Below are 20,843 nucleotides of genomic sequence, written 5' to 3'. Positions count from 1 at the left end.
ACGTAATTTTTAGAACCAATGAGATTGCAGTATTATTTGATTTCATTAAAGCGGAGGAGCATACCGGGTGCCCCAACGGGTATAAATAAATACATTCTTGGTTTGGGTTCGTGTGATAGGTAAAAAAGGACTGTAAATAAATCGAGGTAGTTAGCGTACAAAGGTAAACCCAAACAGTATTTAAAGTCCCTGCTGCTTGCTATAGGATAGCTCCCACTACTTCTTTTTTCATTAATATTTAAATTTCTAATTTTATCATGGAACGAACTTTTAACATTTATTGAGAGATACCGAGCTGATTAGATTATTTTAGGAGGAAGAAATTTACTCTTCGACACCAAAATTCGTCTCAATTTTAATTATTTCTACTTCGACCAAATAGGCAAGGACTCCATTCAAATCTTTAATTTTCTTCTAGGAAAAATAGGGTTATATTCCTTAAATAAAGGACTTTATAGGATTATTTATTCAAAATTATAGGACTTTATAGAATTATTTATTCAAAATTATAGGACTTTATAGAATTATTTATTCAAAATTATAGGACTTTATAGAATTATTTATTCAAAATTATAGGACTTTATAGAATTATTTATTCAAAATTATAGGACTTTATAGGATTATTTATTCAAAATTATAGGACTTTATAGGATTATTTATTCAAAATTATAGGACTTTAAAGGATTATTTATTCAAAATTATAGGACTTTATGCTATTTACTAACTTTATGGATTTCTTAAAAATAGGATACTTTAGGGACCAAATCTCGATTTTAGGGTAGATCAGAGAACTTGAAGAAAAATAGGGAGTTTTAGGTATTTCAAGGACCTGGTGGGGACCCTAGAAAAGGGAAACCAAAGAACTCGAGGGAACTCTTTTAGCCAATTGGGATGGAAAGTTTTCAAGAATTGGGGAAACGGGTAAATTAACCGCCAAAATTTAAATTTATCATAAAAATTCGATTAACTGTTCATTTATGAATATTATTCACTACTATTATACGATTTAATATGCAGCAACCAAGTTTTAATTCGGATATGGATATAAACGAATTAAAGGAAAATTTTCCGTATTTTTCCTAAAAAATTAAAAAGTTTTTATTCCATGATTAGTCTAATATTGTTTGCAAATTTCAATAAAGCGGCATTTTCGCCTCATTTTTTCGGATATAAAAGTAAAACTAAACCTATAGACTAGTTTAAACTGGTTGAAATGTAACACTATTAATGTTTAGTAGTATGTTTACTGATATAAGACATTTTATATCGATAAAAAGTTAAAAACATTAAAAACCCTTAAAAAGTAATTTCTGTTTCATTTTTTTTATTTTTCCGATTTCCGGAAAATATTCTGGAAAATTAATAGCACTATAAAATTTAATATCCGAACGCCGAGCCCACATTTTTGGTAGTACCAAAAATTACGTTGTTTCTGTCATATACCAGTCAAATGAAAAAATGTATAGCTTTGAAAAAGTCAGGCTTAAGAATAATTTAGTAGAACAATGGGCAGGCTTTCACAATAACATTGACGCTTCGCGTATGATAGCGAGGTAAGAGGAGAGCTTCCTAAAGTGCATTCCGTTGTAGCGCGGTTCCCTTCTGGACCATATCCCGGCGTTATTTTCGGACAGCGCTCTTTATTTCATCTCCTGCCTAATAAATATTTCGCCAACCATGGTCAGAAAGGCGGCAGAAACCGCAAATCACTATTCTCTTACGTCATTGAGTTCTGGCGGAAGGCGCTTTGCCGCTCGCGAACAGAACGAATGCTCCAGCCGTATTTTATACGCCCGCGGAAAACAAAGCTCCTTTTCTCTCGCTTTCAATATTTATGACACTGGAGTGCTTTTTCATCCTAACGCCCAAAATGACGCTGCTACGCGGAACGTATGGAATCGGGTTACGTTGTTGTCGTACGGGCGACATCTTTCGACTAGACCTCCCGACACCGCGAAATTTTGATCGGCAGCGGCGGCGCGACCAGCGTGCGCTGACAAAAAAAGTCGGCGGAGCGTTGAATCAAAATTTAACGGCGGGGCGGCGGCGTTTATATGAAATTTATTTATATGCACTATCAAAGTAATAATGTAGGGACGCCTATTTATCTAATATCGGTGTCGGTCAGTATCGGCTTAAACGAAGCCAATATTGGCCGATACCGGTATTGGAAAATATTTAAAAAAAAACATTTAAAAATAAGAAAATTCTCGATTAACCAACTAATGATAACATTTTATTTGATTGTCCCCGCCACGTACGCCAGACTTCATAAGCTAGATCATACCTTTTTATAAACAGGGGATTACGAGTGTAAACAAATACAAAACAACGATATTGAATTTGTGATAGAAAATATGTATCACGTAAAATGAACAGAAACATATTCGGATATGCTCTTGCAAACTTTCTTCATGAAAAATGAGAATAAAATGGTATGACAGTGCACTGAACCGTCTTTTACAATGATTTTATCACATACACTACATAACTTTGTTAATATCTGCCGATATATGGGCGGTAATATCGGTCACGAATAGCCGATATATCGGCTCTACCCATATCGGTGCATCCCTAATTTTGTTAACTGTTCTTTCCAACAATTCGCCTATAAATAACCCATTTTTCCTATAAATTATCGGAAACATTCCCTTGGTTATCCTCTAATTTACAAGGGGAATCTTGATGATAAGACGCCAAAGGCCAGCAGTGCACGTGAAACACGCTATTTCCCTCCAAGGACCGGCTTGTTATTTTTATCTCTGGTTTTTCACGCTTTTTACTCCGGGAGCTAAAATAAGAGGGTTTATTTTTCGGGCGGACAAAAGTTAGAGGAACCCAACGGAAACACGCGTACTTTTCCGATCTGTTCTGAAGCGAGAAAATAGGGAATATTTTACGAGAGCTAGAAACCTCAAAAAAATGTCTACTAAAGGCGAAAACTAACCTACATTTTGCTACGCGTTCCGAGTTTACCATCATGTCAACAAATAACCAACGCCAGACTTCAAGTTTAGTTCTTACAAAAATAATCTAATTTCTATAGAATAAAATGGGAATATTGGCCATTGGAAAATTCTATAGAAAATTCTGGGTAAAATAATCAATATAATTTCGATAAATATTGCGGCAATCTTTGTATAGCCATTGAAAATTCTGGGTAGAATTATCTATATAATTTCGATGGATATTGCGGCAATTTCTCTATATATAGCAATCGAAATTTCTACAGAAAATTATGGGTAGTTTACACTATAAAATGTCCATACAATTTGGAGTCAATTCTAAAAGCATTTATAATTCTATATAATAATTTCATATCATATACATAGAAATTTGATCATTATTTCTATACGATTTGAAAATTCTTTAGAAATTAGTGAAATTTGTTTAAAGCCATGAAAAATTCTTTAGAATATTCATATAATTTTCATAGAAAAGTTAATAATTTATTTTAAGTCATAAAGAATTCTATAGAAAAATATCCGCGTACTTTCCAGATTCTACGGTATATCTATACACATTCAGGAAGGATTAGATAAGATTTTCTGTAATAACTATGATCAAAATTAATTTTTAAATACGCCGATCAGAATTAATATACTGATTTTTGATCAAATGCAGATAGGCTTGAATACTCGTTACAACGATTACAGGCATACGAAATAATTATGCATTGAATGGTTCTAAATACGAAATTAGTTAAAATAATCAATTTAGTAAAGTCAAAAACTTTTAATGTTTTACCAGGATTTAAATATTTTTGGGAAAAAATAAAATGCTTCCAAAAATTATCAAAAGATAATAATCAGCTAGACTAATACCCAAGGCACCACCTTACGCCCAAGTCATCAAGCGACTTTTGAAGCCTTTAATTCAGGTGGCCGGGTTACAATGCGTAGGAGGGTGGTGGCAAGCCCTGCATGCCACACGATCGAGCCAACAGCTCCCTATACTAACTATTACCGTTAACCTCAACATGTTTTTATGGAAGGGGAAACCAAAAGCTCGGGGGAAAACCCCTTAAACAGTGAGGAGAGAACTTGCAAACTCAAGGCAGAAGGAGTTGTTCCGAGTTTTCACCCAGTGCCACAAGCTGGGATCGAACCCGGCTCCTCTTGCTGCGAGGCGAAAGTGCTAACCACTCCGCCACCCCACGTTGGCTAATTTGAAATCGTCTATAAAAGTAATTTCTAAACGAATTTCTGAGCGCCATATCAATCCATAGAATTAACTTCATCATTACTGAAACATGTCCAGATGCCAAGTCCCGTAATATTTCAGTACTCAAAACAGTTCGATACCGATTCTCGGTTTTAGCGCTTTTAACGTCCGTCAGAGGTCGCTGGGAAAACGGGGAATCACCGATAGAGGGGAGGTTGAGAATTTGGCATGGTCTGAAAGCGTTACAACATTAAGGGGAAGCGACGGTTAGGCCTCTCTGTATAGCTCAGGGTTTTGGCAATATCTATAGCTTTCGGATTGAAACATTTGCTTAAGAGATTTCGAGCAGTGCACCTTGGATGGTTTTAGCGAGAGGGGGTTTTACCAACTCCAAATTCCCCCGATTGCAGTGGAAACGTTTCGACAGTTTGGGCGCTTCTAACCTCCCTGCAAAATTTAATCACTGACATACACGATTAAGCACTTAGTGCGAACGCTGTGGACGATACTAAATCGACTTTTTTTTTTCAAGTCTGTCTATTCAAGTGGTTGAAGATTTTAGTTTGCCTTTAAAAGAACTTGGCAAATTTAAGGGGTCCATCACAAAGTACTATAAAAGACACGCACAAAGAAACAGGGTTGCCACTATATTCTTAAGATTAAAATCCTTTGATTTTACCCCGGTCACTTTTTACAGATTTTCCTCAACTTTTTTTAAAGCCAAAATTAGTCAATTTTTAACTTCCTGTTGAAGATTATCAGAAGTTATTGAATTTAATTATATTTCAAATTAAAAATAAATGGTTTATCAAGTTATATTTTAACTAAGAAAAAGTTTGAATACAACGTTTAAAAATAAACAGACATTTTATGGATGATAAAATTAGCGAATAAGTAGATTAGTCCAATATGAAAAGGGATAATAAAGCTAAACCCTAAATAAATTTGAAGAAATTTAAAAAATTTACTAATAGATCGTACCGATAGGTCTTCGAGCAAAACAAAAAGACGCGAAACTCGGACCAAATAGATCTTAGAGTGTTAAACTAAATTAAATTAAATAAAATAGCCAGAAATTCCAACGGTAGACCGGTTTCGTCCTATTTGGGACTCGTCAGTACCGTGCAGGAAATCTGGCTCGCGAAAAGAGAAACTACGCCTAAACATTAACCATTTCAAAACGAGTTGCAGCATAGCAACGGAAAGTCGAATAGGGGGAGAGTGGACAGGTGGAGATAGACATTTTATGTAATGTAATTCCCCTTCAAGTATTAGGTCCATTTTTAAAATACCCCGACTTATCCCTGGCGTGTGGTAGACCCGAAGAATTAAAATTTACCACGACCATAAGTGCGCGGGTTAGATCAACTCAATATACTAGTTTTAAATTGAAAAAATGCTGAAAAGAAAACTTGAACAGGGTTCGTAAAATATTTCCCGAATTAAATTCCTTGACATCTCCAAGTTTACCCTGACCAAATTGCCCAATTATCATTTATTATACAAAAATGGTCAAGGAATATTTTGAGGTAAAATCTTGAAAAATATTGATTATGATTTTATAAAAAATTTACTTGCCAGATTTTTTTATGGTCATTTTAAAATTCCCTTACTTTTTTGACCATTTTTAAATTCCCTGCCTATTCCCGGACCATTTAGAATCATTTTCAAATTCCCTGACCTTTGATCTTGATTTATTTCAATAGTCACTGACTAGTGGGCGTAAAAATGGGGGTATACAACAAGAAGGACAGTCAACATATGCTCTACCCGTCAAAATTAAAACGGATAAGTTTATTATCATTTATATACATGACTTTGGCCGTTATTTACGAATATTTAGGGAAATTTTTCCCTTGTCAAATTGAACAAGATTTCGATTAGTTTAATAGTCAGAGCATTTATTTTAGTAGTCAAATGCCGTGACTAGTGCCTTATGTCCAACCTGTAAACCACCAACCACCAACCTTCCGTGTTTAATACTTGTTTTTTAAGACTAATTTTATGTAAAATGCGTTAAAAATCACAAAAATTACACCAAGTAAGCTTAAATAAGCTTAGATAATACCAAGACAGAGAATAGAATTCAAATGTACATTTAAATTAACACAGACATGCATAAAATGAAGAGAGATATTTATAATCAAAATATATTCAAATCCTACCTAACGTCTTGAATAAGTAGATCCATGTGTGTTTTCAAGCGTGATTTTTTAAGTTTGATAAAAATTTGACTGTTTTATTTTTGAAATATTGGTTTTGTTTATAGGCTAAAGACGTGTATGGCCTTTTCTTCGTTGGAGATTTAGCCAAGTTACAAACACTCCCTTTTAATTTTTAGTTATCTGAAATCAGAAAAAAACCAAACGAAAAAAAGCCAATTGAAATTAAGGTTTTACATTCGAATTATTATGAGCGTCATGCAAAAAAAGCGCAAAATCAAAAGCGGCATTAGTATTAGAATTATATCAAAACTATACCATTTTTTTACTGAAGAGAATAAAGCGCAAACTACAGAATTATATTAAAACTACACCGAATTTAACTATTTTCACTTAGAATTATGAAGCGAAAACTACCCCGAATTTCACTATTTTCACTATTTTCACTTAGAATAATGAAGCGAAAACTACACTGAATTTCACTATTTTCACTTAGAATAATGAAGCGAAAACTACACCCAATTTCACTATTTTCACTTAGAATAATGAAGCGCAAACTACATTATTTTATTAAAACTACACCGAATTTAACTATTTTCACTTAGAATAACGAAGCGCAAACTACAGAATTAAATTAAAACTACACCGAATTTAACTATTTTCACGTAGTTAGAAGAATGAAGCGCAAACTACTGAATTAAATTAAAACTACACCGAATTTAACTATTTTCACTTGGAATAATGAAGCGAAAACTACCCCGAATTTCACTATTTTCACTTAGAATAATGAAGCGCAAACTACAGAATTAAATTAAAACTACACCGAATTTCACTATTTTCACGTAGTTAGAAGAATGAAGCGCAAACTACAGAATTAAATTAAAACTACATCTAATTTAACTATCTTCACGTAGTTAGAAGAATCAAGCGCAAACTACAGAATTAAAACTATACCAAATTTCACATTAAGTATAATTAATTTTATAATTAATAATTTATAAACAAAATTACATTTGTAATCTTTCAAGAGATTTAACAAGTGGTAAATAATGAAGTATTTAATTGTAATTGAAACCACCAATTATTTAATGAAACCCAAATTATGACGTAACAGCTGTTTTTTGGTACTGCAACTGCAGTTTTAGTTGTACTTTATACACGGATTTATTTATGTAAACCCTTCCCCCCCCCCAAACAAAACCTTAATTAAATAATATTACTTAAAAAAAATCCACTAAACCCCATTATTTGTAACACATTTTAACCAAATTTTAAAAACCAAAATATTAAAAATAAATATCCTCAGATAAAACTACGATAAGCTATACCTTATTCACAAACAAAACCTTAATTTAATAATATTACTTACAAATAATGGGGTTTTGTGGGAATTTTTTGGCACATTTTAACCGAATTTTAAAAACCAAAATATTAAAATGAAAACCTTAAGATAAAACTACCTTATATTACCCCCCCCCCCCCCAAACAAAACCTTAATTAATAATATTACAAATAATGGGGTTTTGTGGGAATTTTGAGACATTTTAACCAAATTTTAAAAATCAAATATTTAAAAAAAATACCTTAAGATAAAACTTCCTTATCCACGGATTTAATTATATTAACCCCCAAACAAAACCTTAATTTAGTAAAACTACTATAAAATGTACCTTATCCACGGATTTAATTATATATTAACCCCCCTCCCCAAACAAAACCTAAATTTAATAATATTACTTACAAATAATGGGGTTTTGTGCAATTTTAACCGAATTTAAAAAAAAATACCTAAAGATTAAATTACAGTAAGATAAATTTATAATAAAATTTCATAAAAAATACCAAAAAACACTCTTTAAAACTAATCGTACCTAATAACACAACCAAGGGGGGGGGGGAAGAGACAACGTCACGCGATCAAATAAGCGCCCGAGTAACTATGTCACGACAAAACCACGCCCACTTTGTAAACCTTCATCGAAATCCCAATATTAGTATTGAGAAAAACCAACAACGCTAGAGATAAAATAAGATAGCCTTCTAAGGCAACTACTTAACCCTAAACTAGTATCATTTCCCCCAAGACCTAAACGTGTCGATAGAATACGTTAAGGTATTGCAATAGACTCCGAAAGAAATGAAACTTCGATTTGAAATGCTTACATATTTAAACAAACAGTCGGTAGTTCGGGCTAAGATCCGCTAGGGGGCGTATACTGGAACGCACGAAAGAAAAGAGTTCACGCCCTCTTGCACCGTGGCGCTCTCTAGCGGAACGGAAATATACCGATAGGGTGAAAAAAAATTCACGTTTATTTCTTTGGGAACTGTAATTTGGTTCGTCTTTCTGAGCAAACAAGAACTTTTAACTGCGTATGTTGGAGGGTTCCATGGTACTTAGTTGCATCAAACTACGAAAACCCTATAATTCAACTTCTAGGTTACGTTTATCCCGCTCGCATACATGAATGATCAGCCGAACTTTCGTCGAAGAAGTTTCGACTACGTCATAAATTATATTGGTGAACTTTTCTAGGAAACCAGTTTAATGAAAATGGCGAAGATTACCTTCAAGCTTCGTTATATAATTTGTATAATATTACTGAAGTTTTAATTACTTCACTAACGAATAGTTTCTTTATAAATTCTAAATAATTACATTGATAATTGCTCTAAAGACGATGAAAAAACTCCCCGATAACCTTCTATAGACTTGGAGGTCGGGGATGGTTAATCATTATCCATGTTTAAATTGATTTTTTTCGGGAAAAAATGTAAACAAAGAAATTTATCGGATAATATTTCGGAAAATGATTAAAAAACATGTATTATTCGTAAAATTTGAGCTTTTTATCGTAAAAAACGTCGTTTTTCCGATTAATTTTACAAATTTATCAAAAAATTAATCGGATAATACAGACATATAAATTACTTGATCAAAACGTTTTACGAATAATTTTGAGAGCTTTATCTATTGAATAAAAGTTAACCATCCCCGACCTTTATATAGACTTAAGAGATATTTACATATAAATTCTATATAATTGCCATTGGAATCATTGAAATTATGGTCATTTTTCTATAAATTTTGGTGATATTTCTTAAGAAATTCTATATAAATGCAACGGAAATTATAGAAACATGGGTAATATTTCTGTAGATTTAGTGATATTTCTATAGAATTCCTATATAATTGCCACTTGAATCAGAAATGTGGGTAATTTGTCTGTAGATTAAGTGATATTTCTTCAGAAATTCTATATAATTGCCACTTGAATCATAGAAAAATGGGTAATTTTTCTGTATACTTAGTTATTTTTATATAGTAATTTTATATAATGGACACTGCAATCAGACATTTTGGTAATTTTTCTATTGATTTAGTGATACTTCTATAGAAATTATATTTACTTGGAATGGAGTAGTAGAAATATGGGACATTTTTCTATAGAAAAAATTAAAACTTCCTTACGTTTTTTCAAGATATTTAGTGGTTTCTATAGCAATTCTACATAATTGCAATGCAATCATAGAAATCTGTGAAATTTTCTATAAAGTGTTATGAACTTCCTTATGATTTTTCTATAGATTTTGTGATGTTTCTATAGCAATTCTACATATTTGCCATGAAATCATAGAAGTTGGGTCATTTTTCTACAGCCTTTGATGCCCTTTCAATTTGATCTATTTCCATATAGAAATTCTATATAATACCAAATTTCTATCGGATTTCATTGCTTATCTCTCTATAGAATTTATATATAATAGTAATGGAATCCAAAAAAATGTTTATTTTTCTATAGTGGTTTTTTCAATACATTTGTATGCTATTACATAGAATTTCTATAGAAATATACAGTGTGTTTGAAGAGGTTATGGAAAAATTTTAAGGAGTTGTAGGGGGTGAGTTGAGCTTGTTGCAGCCTACATCCAGGGGCTAGTAGGCCACACTTTGAAGCTCTCTGGCGCTCTTTTAACTCATCGTAGGAAAATGAGGAAAAACAGGCATACTTCTCAACTCACCCCCTACAAGGGTTCGAATTAAAAAAAACCTAGCCCAAAAAAACCCATGGTTTTTTTGGGTATTACCCACTTTAAAAAACCCACTTAAAAAACCCAATTAAAAAACCCACGAGTGGAAAGTTTAGATGTTTGTTATTTTAGAAATTTAAAAATATTCTTACAACTTGTTAAGAACTTAAAAAGACTAACTTACTAAGAGTAAGATTTTTATTATTTTATTATCTAAACAACCTCATATCTAAATCTTTAAAGAGTAATGGCACTGTGACGTCCTAGTACGTCACCCATGCTCTTTCCTATAGATAAAAAATTTGCGACCAAAATGGCGGCCATGGCCAAAGCTACAGAGTGCTACTACTCTATTAGCCTATTAGCCTATTACCAGTGTTTAGGTTCAGCGCGGAAATATCTATAGACTTTCACAAGTTTCATTGCCTTTTCACTTGTAAAATTGTAAATTTAAATTGTTTCTTGAAAATATAATATATTTAATAAACAATAATAATTTAATAAACAATAATAATTTAATAAACAATAATAATTTAATAAACAATAATAATTTAATAAACAATAATAATTTAATAAACAATAATAATTTAATAAACAATAATAATTTAATAAACAATAATAATTTAATAAACATTTAATGTAATAAACATTTAATGTAATAAACATTTAATGTAATAAACATTTAATGTAATAAACATTTAATGTAATAAACATTTAATGTAATAAACATTTAATGTAATAAACATTTAATGTAATAAACATTTAATGTAATAAACATTTAATGTAATAAACATTTAATGTAATAAACATTTAATGTAATAAACATTTAATGTAATAAACATTTAATGTAATAAACATTTAATGTAATAAACATTTAATGTAATAAACATTTAATGTAATAAACATTTAATGTAATAAACATTTAATGTAATAAACATTTAATGTAATAAACATTTAATGTAATAAACATTTAATGTAATAAACATTTAATGTAATAAACATTTAATGTAATAAACATTTAATGTAATAAACATTTAATGTAATAAACATTTAATGTAATAAACATTTAATGTAATAAACATTTAATGTAATAAACATTTAATGTAATAAACATTTAATGTAATAAACATTTAATGTAATAAACATTTAATGTAATAAACATTTAATGTAATAAACATTTAATGTAATAAACATTTAATGTAATAAACATTTAATGTAATAAACATTTAATGTAATAAACATTTAATGTAATAAACATTTAATGTAATAAACATTTAATGTAATAAACATTTAATGTAATAAACATTTAATGTAATAAACATTTAATGTAATAAACATTTAATGTAATAAACATTTAATGTAATAAACATTTAATGTAATAAACATTTAATGTAATAAACATTTAATGTAATAAACATTTAATGTAATAAACATTTAATGTAATAAACATTTAATGTAATAAACATTTAATGTAATAAACATTTAATGTAATAAACATTTAATGTAATAAACATTTAATGTAATAAACATTTAATGTAATAAACATTTAATGTAATAAACATTTAATGTAATAAACATTTAATGTAATAAACATTTAATGTAATAAACATTTAATGTAATAAACATTTAATGTAATAAACATTTAATGTAATAAACATTTAATGTAATAAACATTTAATGTAATAAACATTTAATGTAATAAACATTTAATGTAATAAACATTTAATGTAATAAACATTTAATGTAATAAACATTTAATGTAATAAACATTTAATGTAATAAACATTTAATGTAATAAACATTTAATGTAATAAACATTTAATGTAATAAACATTTAATGTAATAAACATTTAATGTAATAAACATTTAATGTAATAAACATTTAATGTAATAAACATTTAATGTAATAAACATTTAATGTAATAAACATTTAATGTAATAAACATTTAATGTAATAAACATTTAATGTAATAAACATTTAATGTAATAAACATTTAATGTAATAAACATTTAATGTAATAAACATTTAATGTAATAAACATTTAATGTAATAAACATTTAATGTAATAAACATTTAATGTAATAAACATTTAATGTAATAAACATTTAATGTAATAAACATTTAATGTAATAAACATTTAATGTAATAAACATTTAATGTAATAAACATTTAATGTAATAAACATTTAATGTAATAAACATTTAATGTAATAAACATTTAATGTAATAAACATTTAATGTAATAAACATTTAATGTAATAAACATTTAATGTAATAAACATTTAATGTAATAAACATTTAATGTAATAAACATTTAATGTAATAAACATTTAATGTAATAAACATTTAATGTAATAAACATTTAATGTAATAAACATTTAATGTAATAAACATTTAATGTAATAAACATTTAATGTAATAAACATTTAATGTAATAAACATTTAATGTAATAAACATTTAATGTAATAAACATTTAATGTAATAAACATTTAATGTAATAAACATTTAATGTAATAAACATTTAATGTAATAAACATTTAATGTAATAAACATTTAATGTAATAAACATTTAATGTAATAAACATTTAATGTAATAAACATTTAATGTAATAAACATTTAATGTAATAAACATTTAATGTAATAAACATTTAATGTAATAAACATTTAATGTAATAAACATTTAATGTAATAAACATTTAATGTAATAAACATTTAATGTAATAAACATTTAATGTAATAAACATTTAATGTAATAAACATTTAATGTAATAAACATTTAATGTAATAAACATTTAATGTAATAAACATTTAATGTAATAAACATTTAATGTAATAAACATTTAATGTAATAAACATTTAATGTAATAAACATTTAATGTAATAAACATTTAATGTAATAAACATTTAATGTAATAAACATTTAATGTAATAAACATTTAATGTAATAAACATTTAATGTAATAAACATTTAATGTAATAAACATTTAATGTAATAAACATTTAATGTAATAAACATTTAATGTAATAAACATTTAATGTAATAAACATTTAATGTAATAAACATTTAATGTAATAAACATTTAATGTAATAAACATTTAATGTAATAAACATTTAATGTAATAAACATTTAATGTAATAAACATTTAATGTAATAAACATTTAATGTAATAAACATTTAATGTAATAAACATTTAATGTAATAAACATTTAATGTAATAAACATTTAATGTAATAAACATTTAATGTAATAAACATTTAATGTAATAAACATTTAATGTAATAAACATTTAATGTAATAAACATTTAATGTAATAAACATTTAATGTAATAAACATTTAATGTAATAAACATTTAATGTAATAAACATTTAATGTAATAAACATTTAATGTAATAAACATTTAATGTAATAAACATTTAATGTAATAAACATTTAATGTAATAAACATTTAATGTAATAAACATTTAATGTAATAAACATTTAATGTAATAAACATTTAATGTAATAAACATTTAATGTAATAAACATTTAATGTAATAAACATTTAATGTAATAAACATTTAATGTAATAAACATTTAATGTAATAAACATTTAATGTAATAAACATTTAATTTAATAAACATTTAATTTAATAAACATTTAATTTAATAAACATTTAATTTAATAAACATTTAATTTAATAAACATTTAATTTAATAAACATTTAATTTAATAAACATTTAATTTAATAAACATTTAATTTAATAAACATTTAATTTAATAAACATTTAATTTAATAAACATTTAATTTAATAAACATTTAATTTAATAAACATTTAATTTAATAAACATTTAATTTAATAAACATTTAATTTAATAAACATTTAATTTAATAAACATTTAATTTAATAAACATTTAATTTAATAAACATTTAATTTAATAAACATTTAATTTAATAAACATTTAATTTAATAAACATTTAATTTAATAAACATTTAATTTAATAAACATTTAATTTAATAAACATTTAATTTAATAAACATTTAATTTAATAAACATTTAATTTAATAAACATTTAATTTAATAAACATTTAATTTAATAAACATTTAATTTAATAAACATTTAATTTAATAAACATTTAATTTAATAAACATTTAATTTAATAAACATTTAATTTAATAAACATTTAATTTAATAAACATTTAATTTAATAAACATTTAATTTAATAAACATTTAATTTAATAAACATTTAATTTAATAAACATTTAATTTAATAAACATTTAATTTAATAAACATTTAATTTAATAAACATTTAATTTAATAAACATTTAATTTAATAAACATTTAATTTAATAAACATTTAATTTAATAAACATTTAATTTAATAAACATTTAATTTAATAAACATTTAATTTAATAAACATTTAATTTAATAAACATTTAATTTAATAAACATTTAATTTAATAAACATTTAATTTAATAAACATTTAATTTAATAAACATTTAATTTAATAAACATAATATATTTAATAAACATAATATATTTAATAAACATAATATATTTAATAAACATAATATATTTAATAAACATAATATATTTAATAAACATAATATATTTAATAAACATAATATATTTAATAAACATAATATATTTAATAAACATAATATATTTAATAAACATAATATATTTAATAAACATAATATATTTAATAAACATAATATATTTAATAAACATAATATATTTAATAAACATAATATATTTAATAAACATAATATATTTAATAAACATAATATATTTAATAAACATAATATATTTAATAAACATAATATATTTAATAAACATAATATATTTAATAAACATAATATATTTAATAAACAATATATTTAATAAACAATATATTTAATAAACATAATATATTTAATAAACATAATATATTTAATAAACATAATATATTTAATAAACATTATATATTTAATAAACATTATATATTTAATAAACATAATATATTTAATAAACATAATATATTTAATAAACATAATATATTTAATAAACATAATATATTTAATAAACATAATATATTTAATAAACATAATATATTTAATAAACATAATATATTTAATAAACATAATATATTTAATAAACATAATATATTTAATAAACATAATATATTTAATAAACATAATATATTTAATAAACATAATATATTTAATAAACATAATATATTTAATAAACATAATATATTTAATAAACATAATATATTTAATAAACATAATATATTTAATAAACATAATATATTTAATAAACATAATATATTTAATAAACATAATATATTTAATAAACATAATATATTTAATAAACATAATATATTTAATAAACATAATATATTTAATAAACATAATATATTTAATAAACATAATATATTTAATAAACATAATATATTTAATAAACATAATATATTTAATAAACATTATATATTTAATAAACATTATATATTTAATAAACATTATATATTTAATAAACATAATATATTTAATAAACATAATATATTTAATAAACATAATATATTTAATAAACATAATATATTTAATACACATTATATATTTAATAAACATTATATATTTAATAAACATTATATATTTAATAAACATTATATATTTAATAAACATTATATATTTAATAAACATTATATATTTAATAAACATTATATATTTAATAAACATAATATATTTAATAAACATTATATATTTAATAAACATTATATATTTAATAAACATTATATATTTAATAAACATTATATATTTAATAAACATTATATATTTAATAAACATTATATATTTAATAAACATTATATATTTAATAAACATTATATATTTAATAAACATTATATATTTAATAAACATTATATATTTAATAAACATTATATATTTAATAAACATTATATATTTAATAAACATTATATATTTAATAAACATTATATATTTAATAAACATTATATATTTAATAAACATTATATATTTAATAAACATTATATATTTAATAAACATTATATATTTAATAAACATAATATATTTAATATTTTTAAAATAAAAAACCCAATAAAACCCAAAAAACCCAATAAAACCCAAAAATACCCAATAAAACCCGAAAAAACCCACTGGGCTGGGTTTTTTTAAACCCAGGCTACAACTTCATCAAATTTTTGCATACTCTTTTGAAACACCCTGAATAATGAAAGCCTATACAAATTTGTCTAAATTTCCTATAACAGTTGCAAAAACGTAGGTTTTTAAGTAAATATGACCAGCGCAAGGGGTGGTCTTACCTGTTACTGTGAAACGTCAATTGATTCGACAAGAAACAAAATAAAACCATATCTGGCAGAACTCTGTTCTATTTATTGAATATTCTCGGCTTGAAATAACACAAAGAGAGTATTGCGGAAAAGAGCGCGTATCCGGGGGAGGGGAGGGGAGATGGGAGGACAGACCGCTGGTCAATACGACCGCGTCCGGCTGAGTAGGGACCCCAGGTGCATCGGCGAAATGAAATAAAGGCGAGGTCCGGAGGGTCGGACTTTGACGAGAGGGGAAGATGGACATTGGACGTCCCCGGAGACGAGTCGTTTTCTCCGTAACGCGGCTGGGCATGTGCTTGGAGGAGCGGGGCAGCCGTGGGACAAGAAAGGACAGCCGCCATATGGGCACTCATTTCAATGTACGGCCACGCGTCCCCGAGTGTAAATCACCAGACACTGAACCACTATTGACCCGAGGGGGGGTTGGGACGTTCGTCACAAATACAAATTTACAGAGGGCCTGTTCGAACTATGCGATATTTATTAATTTAATGTTACTTTAAAATTTTTAGGCTTTGGGGGGGGGGGAGTGAAGTTTCTGATAGTCTTCTTCTTAAAATCTTTTTTAGTTTCGATAAATTAGTGGTTGTAATTATTTTTAACTAACGTGCTCTGCTGTTGGCCTACCACCAGGGAAGTTGTTCGTAAGGAAAGGGTGACAGGCAGAAGAAAACCTAGGCCTTTAAAGCAACTGTCGGCTCTATCATTGACACCCGTTTTACAGTGGCGGCGCTAGGGGGTAGGCCAGGTAGGCCACTGCCTACCTTAAAATTTTGAGGGGCCCCAAAATCACCCTATAAGGGGCCCCAAATTGATCTAGAAAGGGTCTCAAAATTGTCCCAAGAGATAAAATTATTTATAAATAACAATGACACAAATGTCGATAATGTATTTAGAAATTTTTGAGGTATCTCCTAGTAAATAAAACCAGTTCTGTTATATTGGGACTCGTTTTACTGTTGTTAGAACTTTTTTGTTCGTCATGTACATCAGTACTTTATTTTATTGAAGTATTTCGTTGAGAAAAGGGGGGTCCCGGGTCGGGGGCCCATTTATTTGGTTTGCCTACCGTCGCGGAAATTCCTGGCGCCGCCACTGCCGTTTTATAATAAGGCCCTTGTTAATAGAGATGGCAATGAATTTTTGCCGATTCTTCGAAAAAACGACATTACTGGAGAGCGTGGTGCCATCTATTAATGGAAAAGGAAGCTAACATTCAATATAGCGAAACAATAACGTCGTCAGAGAACCATTTCTAATTATTATAATTAGACAACTTGTACTCTACTTACACTTGTTAGTGGACTTTAACCTAAATTATATATCGCGTATAAAATACAGGGTGGAAGCCTAAGCCGTGGTCCAGCCCTGGTACTTCTCCTAGTACACCTGAGTACTGCGGGCGGAACACTTCTACAGGCGCTGGTAGGCCAAAAATAGATCAATGGGAGAATTAGAAGCGCATCTTACAAATGCTTTTTCTGGATATTGGATAAAGATAAACTTATAATTATCCCATTGGTCTATTTGTGGAATACCATCGCCTGTAGAAGTGTTCGACCCGCAGCACTCTTGTGTACTAGGAGAAGTACCAAGGCTGGACCACGGCTGAAGCTTCCACCCTGTATATTGCTAAAAAGTACTATAATTTAGGTTATTGCCAAATTTACAAACGAGCCAATCAACGCGAGGGGTACTTTTATGTCCCGCCTTTAGGGTCCAAATGTAGCTTGAGCATCTTGTTTTGGTTTCGACGCTAGTGACATCTGAGAAATCTACGTAAAAATCATAAGCTAGGCTAATATACAAAGCACCACCATATGCCCAACTACTGATCAAGCTACTTTTAATGACTTTATACCAGGTGGCCGGGTTACAATGCGCAGGAGGGTGGCGACAAGCCTTCATGCCATCAACTCCATACATTCACTAGGGAAAGGAGTTGTTCCCCGTGCTCACAAACTGGGATCGAACCTGGCTCCTTTTACTGCGAGGAAAAAATTCCAACCACTCCGCCACCCCACTTAAATTATTGTCGAAACATTGTGACCAAAATTTGACATTCGTATATGGACAATATACGTGGAACTGCATACATTAAATTAACGACGAAGAAAAGGAATCTAATTTAAGCCTTTAAACAATAGTTCTTTTTATAAAATAACCTTGGCCATCTTGTTGAAATGTTGCCTCCCCGCTTCAGCTGTGGATCCGTTTTCTCTCCCACTAAAGAGCTTATGAACTCATTCTTCGGCATTGGCTGAACTATTCCAGGGCAACATTTCAACAAGTTGGGCAAGCGTAAAAACATTTTATAAAATCAACAATTTAGATGTAGTCCTGTCCAAACACGCAGTAGAAACACTTAGAGCAGATACATTTCAATATACGATCAATTTTTCTTTAACGAGTATACCCTTGTTTAAATAGTCATTGTCTCGTTTACAGAAGCAGGTACTACATAGGCCAGATTTAAAATCGCTATTTGTGTTGAAACAGGGACGCCATCTGTCGGGCAATTTTTAAATATTTTCTTGATAACAATAATTACTTCCCTATTTTAAGTAAAGTTGCACGAAACAAATTGATTATAACTATTATCTAATTATAATTTTTCTAAAAAATAAAAGTGAACGTTTTTATAACTGACACTGGATGGCGCTATACAGTTGCGGAAAAATTGGAAGCATCCGCTTGTAGGCTAGGGAGCCTGGAGCCTAAATAAGTTCTTAAGTAACATCATACTAGCGAGCCTAAACGGTAGATGCATACGTTCTCACTAACCTAAATCCGTTCTTGAGTATGATAATTGCCATGCATACGCCTGGAACAGTGGAAGTGGAGGGAGGAGTTTAGGTATTACACCATGTTAGCAAGCCTGGAAGTATACACCTACGTTCTTTTTAACCTAAATACGTTCTTGAGGCACATCACTGTATACGCGGGGAAATGGAGGGAGGAGCTTAGGTATTACATCATGTTAGCAAGCCTGGAAGTATACACCTACGTTCTTTTTAACCTAAATACGTTCTTGAGGCACATCACTGTATACGCGGGGAAATGGAGGGAGGAGCTTAGGTATTACATCATGTTAGCAAGCCTGGAAGTATACACCTACGTTCTTTTTAACCTAAATACGTTCTTGAGGCACATCACTGTATACGCGGGGAAATGGAGGGAGGAGCTTAGGTATTACACCATGTTAGCAAGCCTGGAAGTATACACCTACGTTCTTTTTAACCTAAATACGTTCTTGAGGCACATCACTGTATACGCGGGGAAATGGAGGGAGGAGCTTAGGTATTACATCATGTTTGCAAGTCTAAAAAGTTGACACCAACGTTCTTATTAACCTCAATGCGTTCTTGAGATGATAATCGCTCCATATACGCGTCGAACATGGGATATAACACTAATATGTTTTCAAAACGCTAAAGACGTTTTTGATACGACTTTGTTATTCCTTTAGAAGTTGAGGAAAACATCAATCGATCGAAAACGGAAGTTGAAAGTCGGCAGATTCTCGTTAAAAATGACGGTTATATAAAAGATTAAAGTGCACAGAATTTAAAGCGAAAAGCTTTAGCAAATAGCACTCTAGAATTTCCATTTCAAAGTACGTTTTTGATTTAAAACTCCGGACGTAACGAATGTCAAACAGTAAAATGGTATCTGCTTGCTAAATTAAAGTAATAATAATATTTTCTTTAGATCAGTCTACGAACAATATTTCCCGACTTCAAAACGAAACTGCAAATTTATATATATTTATATATATTGGAGATTTACCGTCAAAATATTTTCAACTTAAACCTGCAATATTTATTTTATGTTTTCAAGTTTCGTTGGATTTAAAATAGAACTTGACATCCCTTACACAAATTTTCTACAAACATTAATATATACAGAAATTCTATATGCCTTTAACGAAATATCTACAGAAATTCTATATGACTGTAACGAAATATCTACCGAAATTCTATATGACTGTAACGAAATATCTACAGAAATTCTATATAACTGTAACGAAATATCTACAGAAATTCTATATGCCTGCAACGAAATATCTACAGAAATTCTATATGCCTGTAACGGAATATAATTTCTATAGCAGCATTTGTAGGGATTACAGTTCTATAGAA

General features: G+C 27.8%; 1 protein-coding gene across 12 annotated transcripts in view; it reads right to left on the bottom strand.

Moving 5' to 3' along the window:
* Nucleotides 1-20,843, bottom strand: part of LOC149958979 (CUGBP Elav-like family member 1) — a 570,682-nt gene that overhangs the window by 451,890 nt on the left and 97,949 nt on the right. For 2 of the 12 annotated variants that reach the window (XM_090166351.1, XM_090166352.1), the window contains exon 3: nucleotides 6,330-6,509. The exons of the other annotated variants lie outside the window; for them this stretch is intronic. In XM_090166351.1, the coding sequence (XP_090022477.1) occupies nucleotides 6,330-6,355 (26 nt within the window). In that variant the 5' untranslated portion in view covers nucleotides 6,356-6,509. The remainder of the gene's footprint in view (nucleotides 1-6,329; nucleotides 6,510-20,843) is intronic. 12 annotated transcript variants of the gene reach the window in all.

This window comes from Leiobunum rupestre, chromosome 2 (genome assembly GCF_980474605.1).
Source record: "Leiobunum rupestre chromosome 2, qqLeiRupe1.1.hap1, whole genome shotgun sequence".
Classification (NCBI taxonomy): domain Eukaryota; kingdom Metazoa; phylum Arthropoda; class Arachnida; order Opiliones; family Sclerosomatidae; genus Leiobunum; species Leiobunum rupestre.
Note: the sequence above shows the minus strand (reverse complement) of the source record. Positions and strands in the feature narration are given on the sequence as shown.